We start from the raw sequence: 15953 nt of genomic DNA, 5'->3' as shown, positions 1-15953 counted from the left end.
CCGAGGAACAGCGGGGACAAAGTCTGGTCTCCAAGAAATAGACCATAGCATCCTAAAAAAAATATTATATTATCTATTTATTGTAAAATATTACAGTAAATGAATAAATAATGGAGGTTAATTAACTTAAATCTAGCATTCTAAGCTTTTCAATAAATAAAGACTATGAACTGTTGTTGATAGTCCTCCAAAAACCTGTAAGAGCTTAGAGAGTAATGTGATCGTTTTAGTTAATGTAGCAGCATTACACTTTAAAAGTACTTAAGTACATCAAGTAAAAGTCCTGCACTTAAACACTTAAAGACAAAGTAAACAAGTATTCACAGATAAATGTACTTAAAGTATCAGCAGGAAAGTATTCTGTTAAATATCATAATGAATTATTATTAATGATGCATTTACATGAAAGCAATTATTTAATGCTGTTATGGTTGAGAAATTTATTATGCATTTTTTTGTACAGCGCATTACATTTATAAACCGATCAGATGCTTTGCGTGTGAAACTTTACTATTGGTAATTAGTAACCTTAGCTGTGACATGATGTAGGCTTCCCTCTGAAGTGGAGTGGAGCGAGACAATGAGCATGAAAAGGAAATATGAAGTTATGTACAAACCTCAAGTCCAGTACCTGAGTAAATGTACTTGATTCTCTTCTGTTCACAAATAATGAACATCCACACAAAATAATGTTCAAACATTCTAAAACCTTGTTGAATGCAAACATTTGCATTATGTCGCTGATTTGAATACACATGAAGACATTTGTTTTGTCACAACATCGACACAAAAGTAATTTCAGATTTACCATTTGTAGAAACATTTGAGGCTAAAATTAAAAAGAAATACAAATACATTTCTGCTAGACCTCCTACATTATTTACTATCACAAATTTGCAAAGAAATGAGAACATATGAACTTTTAAAACCATCCAGTTGTGATAGATTGATTTGTTTTGTTAATCCATTCACCAAAAAAACACAAGATTTCAATTGATTCCAAACATGTGTCTTTTGAGAAATACAGTATGTTTTAGGGCACAGCGGTAATGCTGAAAAACACAATTATTTAAAAAACACAGGATTATTTATTTAAAAATATGAAATACAAACTTTTATCAAGACACATGATCGATGTGCTTCAACTGGTTTCTGAACCAAAAAGGAGCAGCATCGGCTTCAGTGCTCCTCCCCTCCAGTTTCTGGTGCTGTTGTTAGGAGACAAAAGTTCCTATTAGTATAGTGCAGCTTGTTTCAAACTCTCCGGATGTCACGGGATGTGCATTGTTGCCATGTGAAGCTCCCGCTGTGAATTCACCTGTCGTCCGCAGTAGCTTCCAGTCCGCCTGCAGCGCCAGTCTCAGTCTCTCCAGCGCCTCCACGTCCTCCGGTAGAGGAGCGTGAAGCTTCCCCAGAGGGGGGGCGGCGACCCCGAGGAGAGAGGAGGCCGTGGGGCCGACACATGCCTTCTCAGCTTCCTGAAATAACAAAAGAACCGCCCACTAAAGAACACCTGCCTGTTTTTTAAAAAAAAAAACGCCCCAAAAAGGAGGCCAAAGATGAACACGTAGACCTCGTCTTCTTACCTGCATGAGCACCAGTGTGTGTCCTTGCGCGAGGCCCTGCAGCAGGCCGGTTAGCTGTTGCCACGCAGCGTCACACAGCCCGCTACCCGGCGTCCGAGCCAACAGAACCAGGCTGGGGTCGTACTCGTATCCCAGAGGCAGGAGGAGGCCCAACACAGCTTGTGTGAAGCCGGATACGTCGCTGCAGCCCTGTGAGAAGACAAAGAAATAAACACACTCTGGGATATGTCCAACACACAAACATCATGCAAGGCGGGGCATAACCATGTTATATCATGTTTTACCATCAATGGGTTGCAACATTAGGTAACATATTCCAAAGTACATTGAAAAAAATATTGTTTTCAATATGTTTATTTAACAGAAGCAGGGATGTCCTTGATAAAAAGCTGAGTCACCCTTTTTAATCTCCTGTTTATCAGAGATGGTTTTTATACGTTTCATGAAAATAAGTCCTTCAGCATGAAAAATAGCCCCCAAAAAACAACTAATGGACGAAATGAATCTTAGTTGACAACTGAGGGGCATCCCGAAATGAATCTACTCATTACAGAGATCTAAATGAAAATCTATTCATATCAAAAGGTATATAGGATGTCATTTATTTTATTGGCCACAGCATCATGAAATGAGATCTGGTTATATAATAAAAAATACATTTACAAAAACAGTATTACTGAATTAGCCTCCACTACAGTCCTCCACACACAAAGACGATTGGACTTCACAAATCCTCTGAATGGTGATTTCTACGACCGTAATGCCCGGTACCTTATGCAGACACACAGGAATGTGAAATTTGCTTTTCTGCTCTCCTGACTCCTTGTTGCTGAACTGCACCAGGAGTGTTTTCCTGAAGATGAAAATATTTACTTCATCACATTGTTCATACTGTTGCAGATAAATATATATTTTTTCCATCAGCTCAAGGGGGAAATTAAAGAGAAAGTCTAATTTCGGGACACACAAATGACATTCACCCATCGTCTGCGCCTTTTCTCGGGACCGACGCGTCTCCAACACACACGATCAGAACCCTGCATGGGGAGAAAGCGGTATCAGATCATATTCAGTGACGTCGGCTTCATCGCTTATTTCTAAAAATCGCATCTACAACAGAAATCCCTTAAGCACGAATGAGAAATATGAAGGCCCAAAACGTCCCAGGAACACAAACCTTAGTACAGACATGTAATTAACCGAGTAAATATAAGTAAAGTACATCTTAGTGTTTGTTTTTTTTAAAATGTAGAGCTATTCCTTTCCTGTAACAACGCCGGTCTCATTTGTCACTTTTTCTTTGAAGCATGCCGTCATTTCAACGTGCACAATGCATCAGATCTATTTTGTTATACCGGTCACGGTGGGCAGTCGCAGCATGCTGGACAACGCACACTGTCGCCATGGAGACGTCCCGGACCAGCGCCAAGCCATTGCCGATCTGAGATGTGGTGATTAAATATAATCAGCTTGCGGCTCATGTGGGCAGGTCAGAAAAGCAGATCATATCACGGAGGAGACACAGACAACAGCATCCAGCCTGTACCTCGTGCTTCTCCATCTTCTCCACGAGGGCCGTGAGACTGCACAGGGTCGTGAGATCGTCATCTGAAGCTACGAGGAACTTCTCCCTTATTGTGCGGATGAAAAGCATATTTAGTATGATAATAAAGACAAAAATCACCATTAGAAATATATTTTTTTTAATTTGAACGCCTCCTGTGATATTCTTCCGGTGTCAATAATAAGACGTGAAGTTGGTCTGTGTGAAACCTGAGTTTGTTGACTAGGACCGGGTCGTCTGATGAGCTGAAGCGTTGACATCCGTCTGGGCAAGCCACACCTTCAGGGAGGAGTAAAGCAGTGCTAACCGGAGGAGAGAAGCGTTTCGGAGGCTCTGGCCACGCCTCTTCCTCCGCGCTTTTCTCCTCTTCTCCCGTCTTCTGCCTTTCTTCTTCTTCTTCTTCTTCGCTATCGGGTAATTTAATGCGCTTCGTGCTGATATCGTAGGAGGGGAGCTCGGCTGGGGAAAGGAGTAATGAAACATTTTATGAAGCAGTGACTTCAAAGTTATCTTGATTCAAGGCCACATTAGCCGCTATTAGCATGACACAGCTGAATCTCAGAGCGAAGTGTGAGTGGCAGAGTTGCATTGTGGGTAATGTGGGCGCCACGTTTTGACACGGAAGGAGGCTGTGTGTAAATTTTAAAAAAAGGTGATGGTTGTACTGCTCACTAGATAAATGATTAAGTACTTAGCAGCATTCTGTTCACACTGAAGTAGCATCATCAATACATCCTCACATGACCGGATCGATCACCGTTACCGTTTCCGAGCTATCGTTAAAAGAATATAGTTTCTCACAAATGTAAATCAACATCACCTCTTTCGCTCGATTATTTTTCCCCCCAGTTTTGTTCTATTAAGAGAAATTAATTGTATTAAATATGTAGTGCTATATGTTTTTGCATTTTTCCTCAAAACTGTACCATAAGGTCACTCACCTTCATTCTTAATCATTTTATCCAACAGTTACTTATTTAAACCTTCTACCTCGCAGGCCGCCATTCGACAGGTCAAAGAGACACAATGCATTTTGTGTGGTAGCGGTTGAGTGCGTCAAAAAAGCGCACATCTCTTAAACAGACCTTTTTGTATGCATCCAGACATCTCTCGCATCCTCAAAATCCACAAACAGTGGGAGAGTACTACATGCTTTTACGTCATATTTAGTACAAACAGTATGTTGCCAAGCAATTTAAAACAGGTCATATATATCTGGTTCTGCTTTTTGTAAACTGTCCATGAGTCAGACGATTTAAAAGAACATCCGCAACATCAGTGTGATGCATGGAGTGTGAACGCTCAGAAACAATAACGTGGGTGTTTTACCTGCATGTTTGAGGCAGGACCAGTACTGCCGGTGAGCTGCTCGGACACAGTGAAGGGACTCAAGTGCACTGAAAATATAAAAATAAACTCAATACAGTTAGAAAAACACGCGCGCACATGATTTACCCGACCCGAGACCGACCTTGTACACGGACCGTCGAGGTTCGCAGGTCGCGGCGCCGGGTCTCCGAGCAAAGTTTGAACTGTCTGACACACAGACTGGTGGAGGGAAGTCAAGTTGTATCCTCCCTGGAAAACACAACAACATATTTGACTATTTAAATGTTCCTCCAACAGCACGGCAGCATGTTTGGAACGTATCTGCGGCCTGACCTCCAGCACGGCACACAGTTTCCCTCCTGCGAGGTTCATCAGGAGGTGAGTGAGGTGGGCAAAGATGTCGGGGCTGGCACGCATTTCTCCCTGAAAATGAAGAAGTCAGTTTACCAAATGTTGTCCAGTGATGGCGAACAGACTGGACGCAGGGTTTTACAGTACTCACAAGTCATGAGATAAAAAGAGCAACAAGACATACATGCACGGATGCACATGCATATGATGCTTTACACCCAATAAGCACTTTATTAGGCATTAAGGTCACCGTTATGTCAACAAAACAACAATATAGAAACTTTGTTGAATGTTCGGCACAGCTGTTGGATTGAATTGCAATAGATTGTATAGGTGAACCGGATAAAAGTAAATGCATATCTAATGGCTATTTATATTCAGTACCTCTGGGTCACCGATGGCTGAGTCAAAGCCTGCACACACCAGCACCAGGTCTGGGCTGAACTGTAAAAAAATAAAAACACATAATTGATCATAAATTGACATAAATAATATCCACATCAGCCTCTGTCAGCAAGACGCAAATTTTCTGAAATGCTTCACCTCGTATGCGATTGGGAGAAGGAGGTGACAGAAGACCGAAAGATAGTCACTGTTCTTCATTCCCACCTGAATGATCACAATGGGATTTCATTAATAAAACACATATATATATATATACATATATATATATATATATATATATATATATATATATATATATATATATATATATATATATATATATATATATATATATATATATATATATATATTCAAACACACAAATGCTCCTCAGTATGAACTTTTCCTTGATTCCTTTAGTATTCCTTAAATAATCAATTAAGCTCATGAATACAAAAGTTGCAGCCTTAATTGTTATTCATAAAAAATATTGGTCTTGCTATTTCCAGGCTAATTTACAAAATTGTCAAAGCAGACATTTCTTCTCCCTTTCAACTTTATTCTTTCAGTCAATATACAATTAGAGTGTCAGATAAAGCAAGACACGCTGTGTAATTTAAAAAATACATTACAATAACTTATAGTGCCTCTGTGGTCACTTACTTTGTTCCATGGTACATTAACATTGAATCCAGCTCCTTTCTCTTTGCCAACACAGTCGTAGTCTGAGTCTCTGAGTTGAGGCCAGAATTTCTGATGCTCGTAGCGGTGCCATGAGAAATAGAGCACGCTGGGAATAAACATGCGATACGCAGAATATATCACGCTAGAAGACAACAGCAAAGTAAACAATTTAACGAGTCAGTTAGCAAGAACTCACCTCGGATCATCTTCAAAGCAGTACTGCACCCCTTGACCATGATGTACATCCCAGTCAACGATCAACACCCTGGAAACGAATAGAGGAATAAATAAATGCCTCATGTCAGAACTATCACAGTATTTCTTTCAAGAATAAACAAAACAGTCTCAAATTACCTTTTAATCCCATATTTTTGTTTGGCATATCGCGCCGCTATGGCCACATTGTTGAACACACAGAACCCACAGGCAGCACTGCGCATACTGTGGTGTCCTGGAGGTCTGTCAACAATGACCGAGGAGAGATATACATGTCAGGATTTTATGCAGTAATGGATCAATCGTTTAGCTTAGAGGGAGGAAACGACAACTTACATACAAACCCATAGTATTTAGTTTGGAATGATATTTTTTTTTAAAAAGGAGACAAAGAAGCCAGCACGTAAGCAGCACCAAAGTAGAACCACAACGCATCAGGGTACATATGCTGTGTCTAAGGGGGGTAATGGCCTCACCTGACCAGAGCCATGCCGTTCCTCACCTTTCCCGTCATAACACTGTCCACCAGTTGCAGTGCGGCGCCTGCAGCCAGCTTGGCACAGTGATAGATGTTCTAGGACAGTAAATGAGAAAAAGGAACGGTTATCTAGGGCGAGGAGTGAAGCAGACGTATAGATGTGAAGAAATGGCGACAGCTGCAACTCAGCTATCAGGAATATCAAGTGCAGGACAGGACTCACCGGGTGGAAGTAAACGTCACCATACTGCAGGGTGAACTCCTTCAGCTCCTCCAGAGTCAGATAGGGGGTCTTCTTCACTCCCTCCAAGTACTCCTCACTGTTAAGATCAGCAAAGTGCACGTAGATGAGTGGGTTTAGGTGTTTATGTTGGCCTCAAGAAGAGGAAGAACAATGAAGTGAACTAGGTCTCTTTATCGCCATCAGGACCGACCTGTGAACCAGCAGGATGTCTGCATCGGTCGCCTCGCGCACTGGTACGGCGACGCATCGATCAGCCAGACCGGTCTTAACCAAAGCGTCATGACTCACCGTCAGACGCTCAGGTACCTCAATCTTACATGCACGGCTGGAGAAAAAATATGTTTAAATGATTTTTCATACAATGAAACGAAGGATGTGTACATTACGAGCTAATGAAGGATGTTTATCTTTTGAGCGAGTGAAATTTTTTGATGTTATGTTGCACAACTGAATTTGTGATTAATCTTATCAAATTCACGTTTCTTGCACTTTTTGAGCACAAATCACAACAGATAACAGAAGTGCAATGTCAAGAAGCAGTGGACTCCTCAAATCAAGAACACACATTGTATAAACATATGAATTGATGCAGAAAATACATACACGTACATAACAAGACATTCACACCTCTAATGGTCTAGAGTGGAGAACTTATTGGAGCGGTTTTGATCGTTTATTTGATAGTTGGATGGTGCTTGTTTGATATATGTTTCATGAGGACACTAAACAAATGTACAAAGAGAATAATTTCTCCTCAATATGTGAGATTGTATCCTAGACCACATTGTGTCTCACAAAACGTTACTAGATAGCCCTAACTTTATGCTTTAAATACCGGAGGAAATAAACTGATTTAAGCTAGAAGTTAACGTTGAAAAACACCACTGTTAGCTTTGAAGCTAACGCTGTGGGTGCTCCTCGCTAATCCATCCGTGTTCAGCAGTGACACAACAAAACGCAAGTTTAGTTCCGACCAACGTTTAAACAGAATATTTACTACTTCGTGTGCAACATTTAACACACATTTAACCCATCTATCCCCGTTTGCACTCCGTAAGATAACGTCACATAAATCAAACACGCAAATTAGCGTATGGTAAACTTAATTTAACTGTATTAGTTACAGTAAATTAGGTGCGATTCGTTCAAACTTAACGTAACGGGTACTTACTCAATCCAGAGCAATTTGTATTTGGTCATCTCCTCATCATAGATCAATGCTGTTCCCATCTTCTTTAACTGCGACTTTACTTCTCAAACCAGTGAAACTACAACATGTGTGACAACACTTAACCAATGCATCAGTTTATTCCCGTATGTTAGCGAACTGGTTCTAATGCAAACTGTGCACGAAGTTGACAGAGAACCTTGGTTGTAAACAAACCTGTAACATACAACAACTATGACACCACCGAGATGGGTCCTTTTTCTGCATGAACCTTGGAATCACATGTTGGCCTGCAGCCAAACAGACAAAGTCTTCTTTGAGTTTTCTGGAGGTTGTTGTACAGTTTAATAGTGGATTGGCGCCACCCAGCGGACGGGGTCTGGTACTTACGTCTGCAGAGGTGATCCGTCTTCTTTTTAAATAGCAAAATGCTTAATGTTTTTTGACTTTATTGGATAGAAAATGATTTGGTTTGAATATAAATGGTTGACAAGAATGCAAAAAATGCAATAGTTTTCATATTACAATTAATTATTGTATAACTATGTACTATTCCCAAATACCTAATATTGTAGGGCAACCTAGCACTCTTTTGTTTGTTTTTTCCTGTTTTAAAAAAAAACTGAAATAACATTGTTTTATTTTAACTGTATGTTTGCCGAATTGACCAAATATTATCATTATTATTTTATTTATATTTTTTACATATTTATGAAAGTACTATATTTTCTCACAATCAAAAGACAAATGGGAATTACATGGTCCTTTTTAATAGAAATAAAAACAACAGTGCAAGACAAGTCAGTAAACAACTCAGAGTATATTACTAGTACAAAATATAGAAACAGATTAGATGACATGAGAACATTTTGGTCTGGTGGATTGTTTCTGTGAGAACCCAGGGGATTGGAATTTTGTCTCTGAAATCATGGCTGTTCATTTGATAAGGTCGTTTATTTTGAAACTATTGACCTCTGACAGTTTCTTCCAGAGTCTGAGTTTTGGCCACTTTGGTATTCGTCTATTATTGATCGTCTTCTGACATACTGAAAAAGTATATCACACATGCTTTATCGGCGGCAGAGAAATTGCTTGATGTCCTTGTTCTGCGATGTGAAATTAGACCTGATTCCTTCATTTCAAGCAGTTATCGCAGCAGTCATGGCACCCACCATCTCCTCTTCTCCCTCTGTCTTATCTGCTGTTTCCTCTTGTGTTCTCGAGGGAAAAGCTGAATTCCTTTCTTCTTTCTCTTCTTCCTCCTTCTTTCCCGCCCTTCCCTCTCCTACTCCTCTTCCTCCTCTCCTACTCGTCCTGCACAGCAGGAGAAGAGCTCGTCTGCATCTCTTCCTGAACGACGGGTCACACGCGGCGTACAGGAGAGGGTTAAGGCAGGAGTTCAGATAAGCCAGACAGGTGACGTACGGCTGAGCAGTCAGTAAAATCTGATCCAAAGAGCAGGAGTGTGGCACAAAACCAAACTCCAGCAGCACGGCAACCGTCTTATTAACATGCAGAGGCAGCCAGCACAGAAAGAAAGCCATCACTAAAGTGACGATGACCCTCAGGAGCCTTCGCTGGCGCTTGCGGTCAGGACGCGGGCCCCGCCCAAAGTGTCTGCTTAGGAGCTGGGCCAATGAGCAGTAGCAGACCAGCAAGATGACAAGAGGAAGCAGGAAGCCGATCAGAGTTGATTTAACACTCAACGCGGCCGCCCACCACATCTCCGCCTGCTCTCGATCGCTCTCCTCCAGCTCCGCTCCGATCAGCATGGAGTAATCCATTTGGCAGGAGAGGAGGACGGATCCGGAGTCAGTCGTAGGGTGAACCGGCTCCAGCTGCCAATCATAATCAGATTCAAGGTCCACCTCCACCTCCTTGACAGAGCGCAGCAGCAAACCAGGAAGTGCCAGCAACCCCGCCAGCACCCACACCCCTCCAAGTATCCACAAACCCCTGCCGGGGCCCCTCTGTGGGGCACGGTGCCTGGAGTGCCGGCGTCCAGTCAGAACCCAGTAGCGCTCCACACTGAGCATGCTCAGGCTGAACACGCTGGCGTACATGTTGAGCGCGGTGAGGAAGCTGCTGATTTGGCAGAGGGGTTGCCCAAAAGGCCAGTGGTAGCCCATCGCTGTGTAGACTGCCCACAGCGGGAGAGTCACGAGGAAGCAGAGGTCGGCTAAGGCCAAGCTGGCTATGAGAGAGTCCGTCAGAGAGCGGGAGGGCCGAGGCGTGGAGGGCCGGTAAGAGGACGAGGCGGAGGAGCGAGAGGAGGACGAGCCACAGTTTTCCGTCTTCCCCTGGGGAATGGAACCGGGGGGGAATCTGCCGGCGCCGCTCATGTTCTGCTGGCTGCTTCTGAGAAGGCCAGCGCAACAGCGTTTTCCCGTTCCCCTCCCATCAGCCCGGTCCAGGTAGGCCCACAGCACCAGGCCATTGCCGAGGCAACCAACCAGGAAGGCCAGCAGGTAGACGGACGGGATGATGGAGAAGGAAGGAGACCAGTCGCTGTAGTCGCAGTGGAAGAGTGGAGGGGGAGAAGGAGAGGGGGAAGTGAGGAAGTCGGCATCTGACATCTGGGTTCCCATCTCCTTGGTGTCGATATCAAATCATTTGTACTTTTTTAAAATCACTGAAGGTCCCAATATGTTCCTGGCAAGCTGAAGTTTGGTCAGTATATATAGCGTTATATGTAACAGTGTGATGTCTTTCAGCAAAACTCCTGCTATTGTTTCTGGGCCCACGTTCTTTATCCTCCTGTTCAGGCTCACTTCTTCCTTAGTCCGTTGACTCGGATCCTCTGAAAATTCAACAAAACACAATGAGATTCTGAAACTTTTGCAACAAGTTCAACGACTGCTAATACTGTCCGTGCACAGCTTGTAACAACAAGGCAAAGTGAAGCAACACACATCTTACTTTGGACATTTAGTCCAAAAATGTGGGTCTAATCTGCCCATAAATGCTGTAAACAGACCTTTTGCAAACAAGAATGAAATGTCATCGGCGTCTGTTCTTCTCCATGCTCATGCAGAACATGTTCTCTTGTGCACAGGTGTCTTTTAAAAAAGACATTCGGCTTTAGCTGAACGTTTTAGACCTTTTTGACAAAGAGTTTGATTGTTACAAGACAACTAGACTGCAAAGGGAAACAGGTGTCGCTCCCAAAGAGGCAATGAGCCTTTCCTATGCATTGACCATTTATCATCTAAGAAATATGTTGGATGCCAAAATGCAGCATGTGAATCGTTTCTATTTTTATTTTCGGGTTTACAATGCAAAAAAATATATTTCATTCATACAGTAAATTTGGATTGCAGGCTTAATCTGAACTGCATGTTCTGATGAAGTCTTACAACAGACACTTACCTCCTCCGGCCTGGACGATGGATCCTCTACTCAGATGATGCGGTGATGATCATCAGAACTCTCATCCTGTCTTCTCTGCTTCCACTTTCTCTCTGTGACTTGTCCTCCTCCATCTCTATATCTGTACTGAGCCGACTGAAGAAGGTGTGTCTTCATCTGAAGTCCTCCACACACACACACGCACACACACACACACACACACCCTTTCTCTCTCAAAACTAGACCACCCCAGCAGAGAGTTACGAAACTTGCAAATACCCCCATAGGACAAACACACCAACCCTCCCAAGAGACACAATAACATCATCCATCCTCCTCCCCCCCAGCAAACACACACACCCGAGACACACAAACAGATCCGCCACAATCCTCAAAGCTGCTGGTATTCTCTATGCACAGACACACACACACACACGCACATCCCAATGCAAACACAAACACACTCTTTTATTGTGTCTCGCACACACCGTGTACGCAGTGGTTAAATGAAACAAGCCACACGAAGCACAGACAAATAACGGCCCTCACTTTCACAGTCTGTCCGCAACATCAGAGCAAACAGCTGAATGTGTGGGAGGATTTTATTTCAAACCGTGATTCTGTATCTACCTGGTGTAAAATAGAGCGGCACTGACAGATTACAGATGACCCACAGCTGTGTTGTCTCTTCCAGTCCACTGTTCATATATTTAAATTCCATTTTAGTTAAAAGTACAATTAAAAAAAGTACTTCACTTTTTTCTCCAATTTATATTCTTTATACTTCTAATCCACAATCAAAATGTTCTACTTTTTACTTGACTGTATTTATTTGACGGGTCTGAGTTAATTACTTTGATATTACCTCCATATGAGATTTGTCTTTGCACTAAAACGGGCAGAGACAAAATATTACAGACATACTGACAAATGATTTTAGAGTTATTTCTTCCACTTGTGCGTTGTCTCCCTGACCATGCATTGATGTTTTCACAAATGTGATACAGCACTTTGCAGAGGGAAAGCTAGTAGTGTAGGTCAGTAGGCCCTCATTAAAGTGTATATCAGAGAAATTGTTTTTAAATGTGGACAATGAGTAAAATATAAATCCAGTGCCCAAAAAGCAAACATTTGAGTTTTTAGAACATATACATTCATGAAATAATAATATAAGTTTGATACACATGGTCGGAAATTCAAGCAGAAGACATTTTAGCTCATTATCGGTGTCTTATCCCAGAGTTGGATGTAGTTGACATTCACTTAACTTTACGCCAAGAAATTACACTAAAAAGAGTTTTAGTCACCTTTTGGCTATTATTTGTGTGAATCCGAAAAGTCCTGTTATATCTAAGCTTGGATGTATTGGATGGATGGATACTGTAGGTCAGCATGGGGTTAGAGTGTAAACGGTGAAGATGCTTCGATGGTAAACAGGAAGTGTTTGTTACCACAGGGGCAAAGGTCACGCTGCCATCAACCTGTTGTGATGGAAACAGATGTTCCCAAAAACATTCCACAGTCTTTTCTCTCACAGAGACATGGTGGTGGACACACACACACACACACACACACACACACACACACACACACACACACACACACACACACACACACACACACAAAGAAAGAAAGAGAGAAAAACAGAGTAAATACAACTGTCCCAATGAGAATAAAACTGTATGCTGAGCATCACAGTGGGAAACAAGAGGAGGAAGGACGTGATACAGAGTAACAAAACAGGTGAAGACCAACAGAGCATATCAAGATGTATAAAAGGACAAACTTCAAAGGCTTCATACAGATAAATCTTCTGAAAACGGCTGGTATCAATACCCTGAATTGCAGTAACTGCATTAACTAGAGGGTTGGATTTTTCCTCTTTGAGGTTGGAAAATGTTCACTCACGATCCAAACATTTAAAGAGCAGCTTTAATACATTCGTTAAGGTTAAAAAACAAAGTGCATTTCTATTTTGGGATATAATTGGCGAACCTTTTCTAGGCCTATGAAGAGCTTGTGGCACAGATGGAAAGCTGTGATATTGGAGTTCATTCAACATTAATGCAACGAGGCTAAAAGGTTTAATATATTAAACATAAGAAGGTAATATTATATTATTAGTATTGCCTGTTTCACAGCTAATGTTTGCCTCATTGCAGGGAAATTACACGCGTTATTTATTAATGACTTACAGGAACACTTTGTGTTAACGGAACAAAGTCATTATTAATATTGTGATAAACAGCCCTGTGTCTCTTCTTGATTAATATTTCCAGCACAGTTCAGTTCTGTTTTCAGCACATTAGTCTCATAATTCCCGTATAATTCTCAGCGAAAATGACTCGGAGCTCCTGTGGCTTCGCAGGACCTTTTAGGATCCCTGAACTGTGAAGGCGACTGATGGATTCCCATTCCTACTTGTAAAGTGAAAAAGATAAGAATTTGCATAATATGCCTGCGATGGCATGAGGCGCCGAGGCAAAGTCCACACAGCGGGACACCGTTTCAAAGGGACTGCGTGCACCGTTCAAGCGGCACAATTCGTCATGATCGTCGACAACCGAGCGGATCAAACGCTCGTCTGTCTGCTCCTCGTTGCGATGGCGGCAGCGGAGGTGCAGGAGAAGCTCTCGCCTGAGTGCAAACAGTTCCTGTACGTGGGCACGCTGCCGCTGGGGCTCGAGGAGCAGCCTTTTAGAAAGATTTGCCAGTTCTACAATGGCGAACCGCGGTTTGTCACCCTGTACGACACCATCAACCACATCCCTGTGTATTCCGCCTACACCTTCAAGCGCTCGGACGGCTCCAAGAAGGTCGACGTGCCCTGGATGTATGAGCCTCAGGTATGGGCAGAGTGTTACTTTCCAATGTTCAGGATAGGAAAAACTTGTAGAAGACCCTTTTGGCAATGAGTGTCATCTGTTATTTTTAGATTTGAGTGATGACCGTGTTTATCCTGACAGCTCTCCACAGTGTCCGACACTCGTGAGATGCAGCCGTTCCCTTCAGGGGACCTCCACAAGAGTTTTGAGGACGCTCAGGCCGTGCTCGACGACTACTCGAACTCTGTGATCTTCGAACGCGGCCAGCTGAATCCAGACGAGCACCAGGCCCAGCCAAGCGACAAAGCATCCACCTACACCCTGACGAACGTGGTCCCGCAGGTCAGAGAGTTCAACATCGGGCCCTGGAAGAAGCACGAGCACACCATCCGCAGGCGGCTCAACAACTACTGCCGCGGCACCGCCTACGTGGTCACCGGGGTCACCACCTCGGGCCACACCATCCGGCGCCATAACATCAACCGCCTGGGCATCCCCGCCTACTTCTGGTCGGCCTACTGCTGCGTTGACTTTGACCGCAACGCGCCGTACTCGGAGCGCTCCAAGTTTCCCGCGTACGCGGCTCACGGGCTCAACGACAAGGAGGACAACAAGGTGCGAGAGATGACGGTGCAGCAGCTGGAGGAATTCCTGAAGAGGGCCACTTACGTTAGCCGCTCTTTCCAGATCTTCTATGACAACTGTGTGGCGCTTAATAGTAGAGACAGCGCCTTGCACCTGCCTTGAGGGACGGGTCCAACCAGTGTCCATAATATTTAGCATTTAGCATCTAAGTAGGAGTGATTGGTTTATTTGTTTTAATTAATCTGCGTTTAATTCTACAGTTTCCATGAGTTAACAAAAACGTGTCGCCCACATGTCTCCATTGGATTTCCATCAACTAATTTACAGTTTTGCATATAATTGCCTTGTGGCAGCTTGTTTGCTGATTAAAATGTTGGTCACAACCCTAATTATCTGGTGTTTGTTATAATTAGAGTGATCTTTACTTATTTACTAAGTATTTATTCTGCATTCCTCAGTTCAACAAAAGTAATCCTTAATGAAAAAAGTAGCTTTTCTGAACTCTGTTTGCTGAAGATGACGTTGAAGGCCCTAAAGAGCAACTAAGTGAGCTTAGATTTTGTTATACCGTCCTCATAGGACAAGATCCTCCATGTTAACATATAATAATCAAAATCTATATCGTAAAGAAAGGGTACATTGTAAAACCTTCTAATTCTCCAATACATTTCAATGATGTTGACCCCGATGGTGCCTTAACTAGCGTTTTGTGCATGAACTAGTCACGAAAGCCCTATATGGTTGTACTCTTTATCACATATTAACTTGACCTCTTAATCACCAGTGGGAACTACGCCTGCCTGTGCAGCACAGACCGATTAGACCAACTGTTTTACATGTTCACATGCAGCCACTTGTCTGCAGCTCTACTGAGCACGGCTCTTAAGGGAAAGCCACACGGACAAATTCAAGACAAACTCGGCCCATTTTCATTTTAGTTTGTTCACAAATATAAAGTTTAACTTTTGGATAAATAATAGGATTTGGTGTTTCCCTGCTTATCAAAAGAGAACTACAGTAACCATCAGGAATACCTTTTCAGGGGTCAGCCTCTTGTAGTGCTCTGAAGTTTTTGCGGTAATCCCTTTTGTTGACATTGGTCTCAACCGTGAGATGAAACGTGAACTACAAAAGCTAAATCAAATTTCATTAAAGTGGAATGTAAAACTGCAAAGGAGAATATCACTCCCG

The 15953-nt window shown here is 42.7% G+C and overlaps 3 protein-coding genes across 3 annotated transcripts; 1 reads left to right on the top strand and 2 right to left on the bottom strand.

Moving 5' to 3' along the window:
- Positions 1 to 455: 455 nt before the first annotated feature.
- On the bottom strand, positions 456 to 8276 carry hdac10 (histone deacetylase 10). Its single transcript, XM_068603247.1, has 20 exons — positions 8008 to 8276; positions 7027 to 7161; positions 6816 to 6912; positions 6591 to 6688; positions 6253 to 6357; positions 6095 to 6163; positions 5878 to 6004; positions 5374 to 5439; positions 5215 to 5274; positions 4813 to 4902; positions 4622 to 4728; positions 4480 to 4547; positions 3360 to 3609; positions 3133 to 3217; positions 2942 to 3027; positions 2567 to 2623; positions 2358 to 2439; positions 1587 to 1775; positions 1319 to 1478; positions 456 to 1208 (listed from the first exon to the last, which is right to left on the bottom strand). Exons 1-20 carry the CDS (start codon positions 8064 to 8066, stop codon positions 1180 to 1182), a joined length of 2019 nt encoding a protein of 672 aa, XP_068459348.1. The 5' UTR covers positions 8067 to 8276; the 3' UTR covers positions 456 to 1179.
- Positions 8277 to 9143: 867 nt separating this feature from the next.
- aplnr2 (apelin receptor 2) lies at positions 9144 to 10592 on the bottom strand. Its single transcript, XM_068602423.1, has one exon. The coding sequence runs from the start codon at positions 10590 to 10592 to the stop codon at positions 9144 to 9146; it is 1449 nt and encodes a 482-aa protein (XP_068458524.1).
- Positions 10593 to 13929: 3337 nt separating this feature from the next.
- Positions 13930 to 14972, top strand: LOC137804519 (endonuclease domain-containing 1 protein-like). The gene is made up of 2 exons (XM_068603805.1): positions 13930 to 14198; positions 14319 to 14972. Exons 1-2 carry the CDS (start codon positions 13956 to 13958, stop codon positions 14922 to 14924), a joined length of 849 nt encoding a protein of 282 aa, XP_068459906.1. The 5' UTR covers positions 13930 to 13955; the 3' UTR covers positions 14925 to 14972.
- The last annotated feature ends 981 nt before the right edge of the window (positions 14973 to 15953 follow it).

This window comes from Clinocottus analis, unplaced genomic scaffold (genome assembly GCF_023055335.1).
Source record: "Clinocottus analis isolate CAN_PGR_092001 unplaced genomic scaffold, fCliAna1.0.p SCAF_6, whole genome shotgun sequence".
Lineage (NCBI taxonomy): Eukaryota > Metazoa > Chordata > Actinopteri > Perciformes > Cottidae > Clinocottus > Clinocottus analis.
This window is presented reverse-complemented; position numbering and strand designations above follow the sequence as displayed.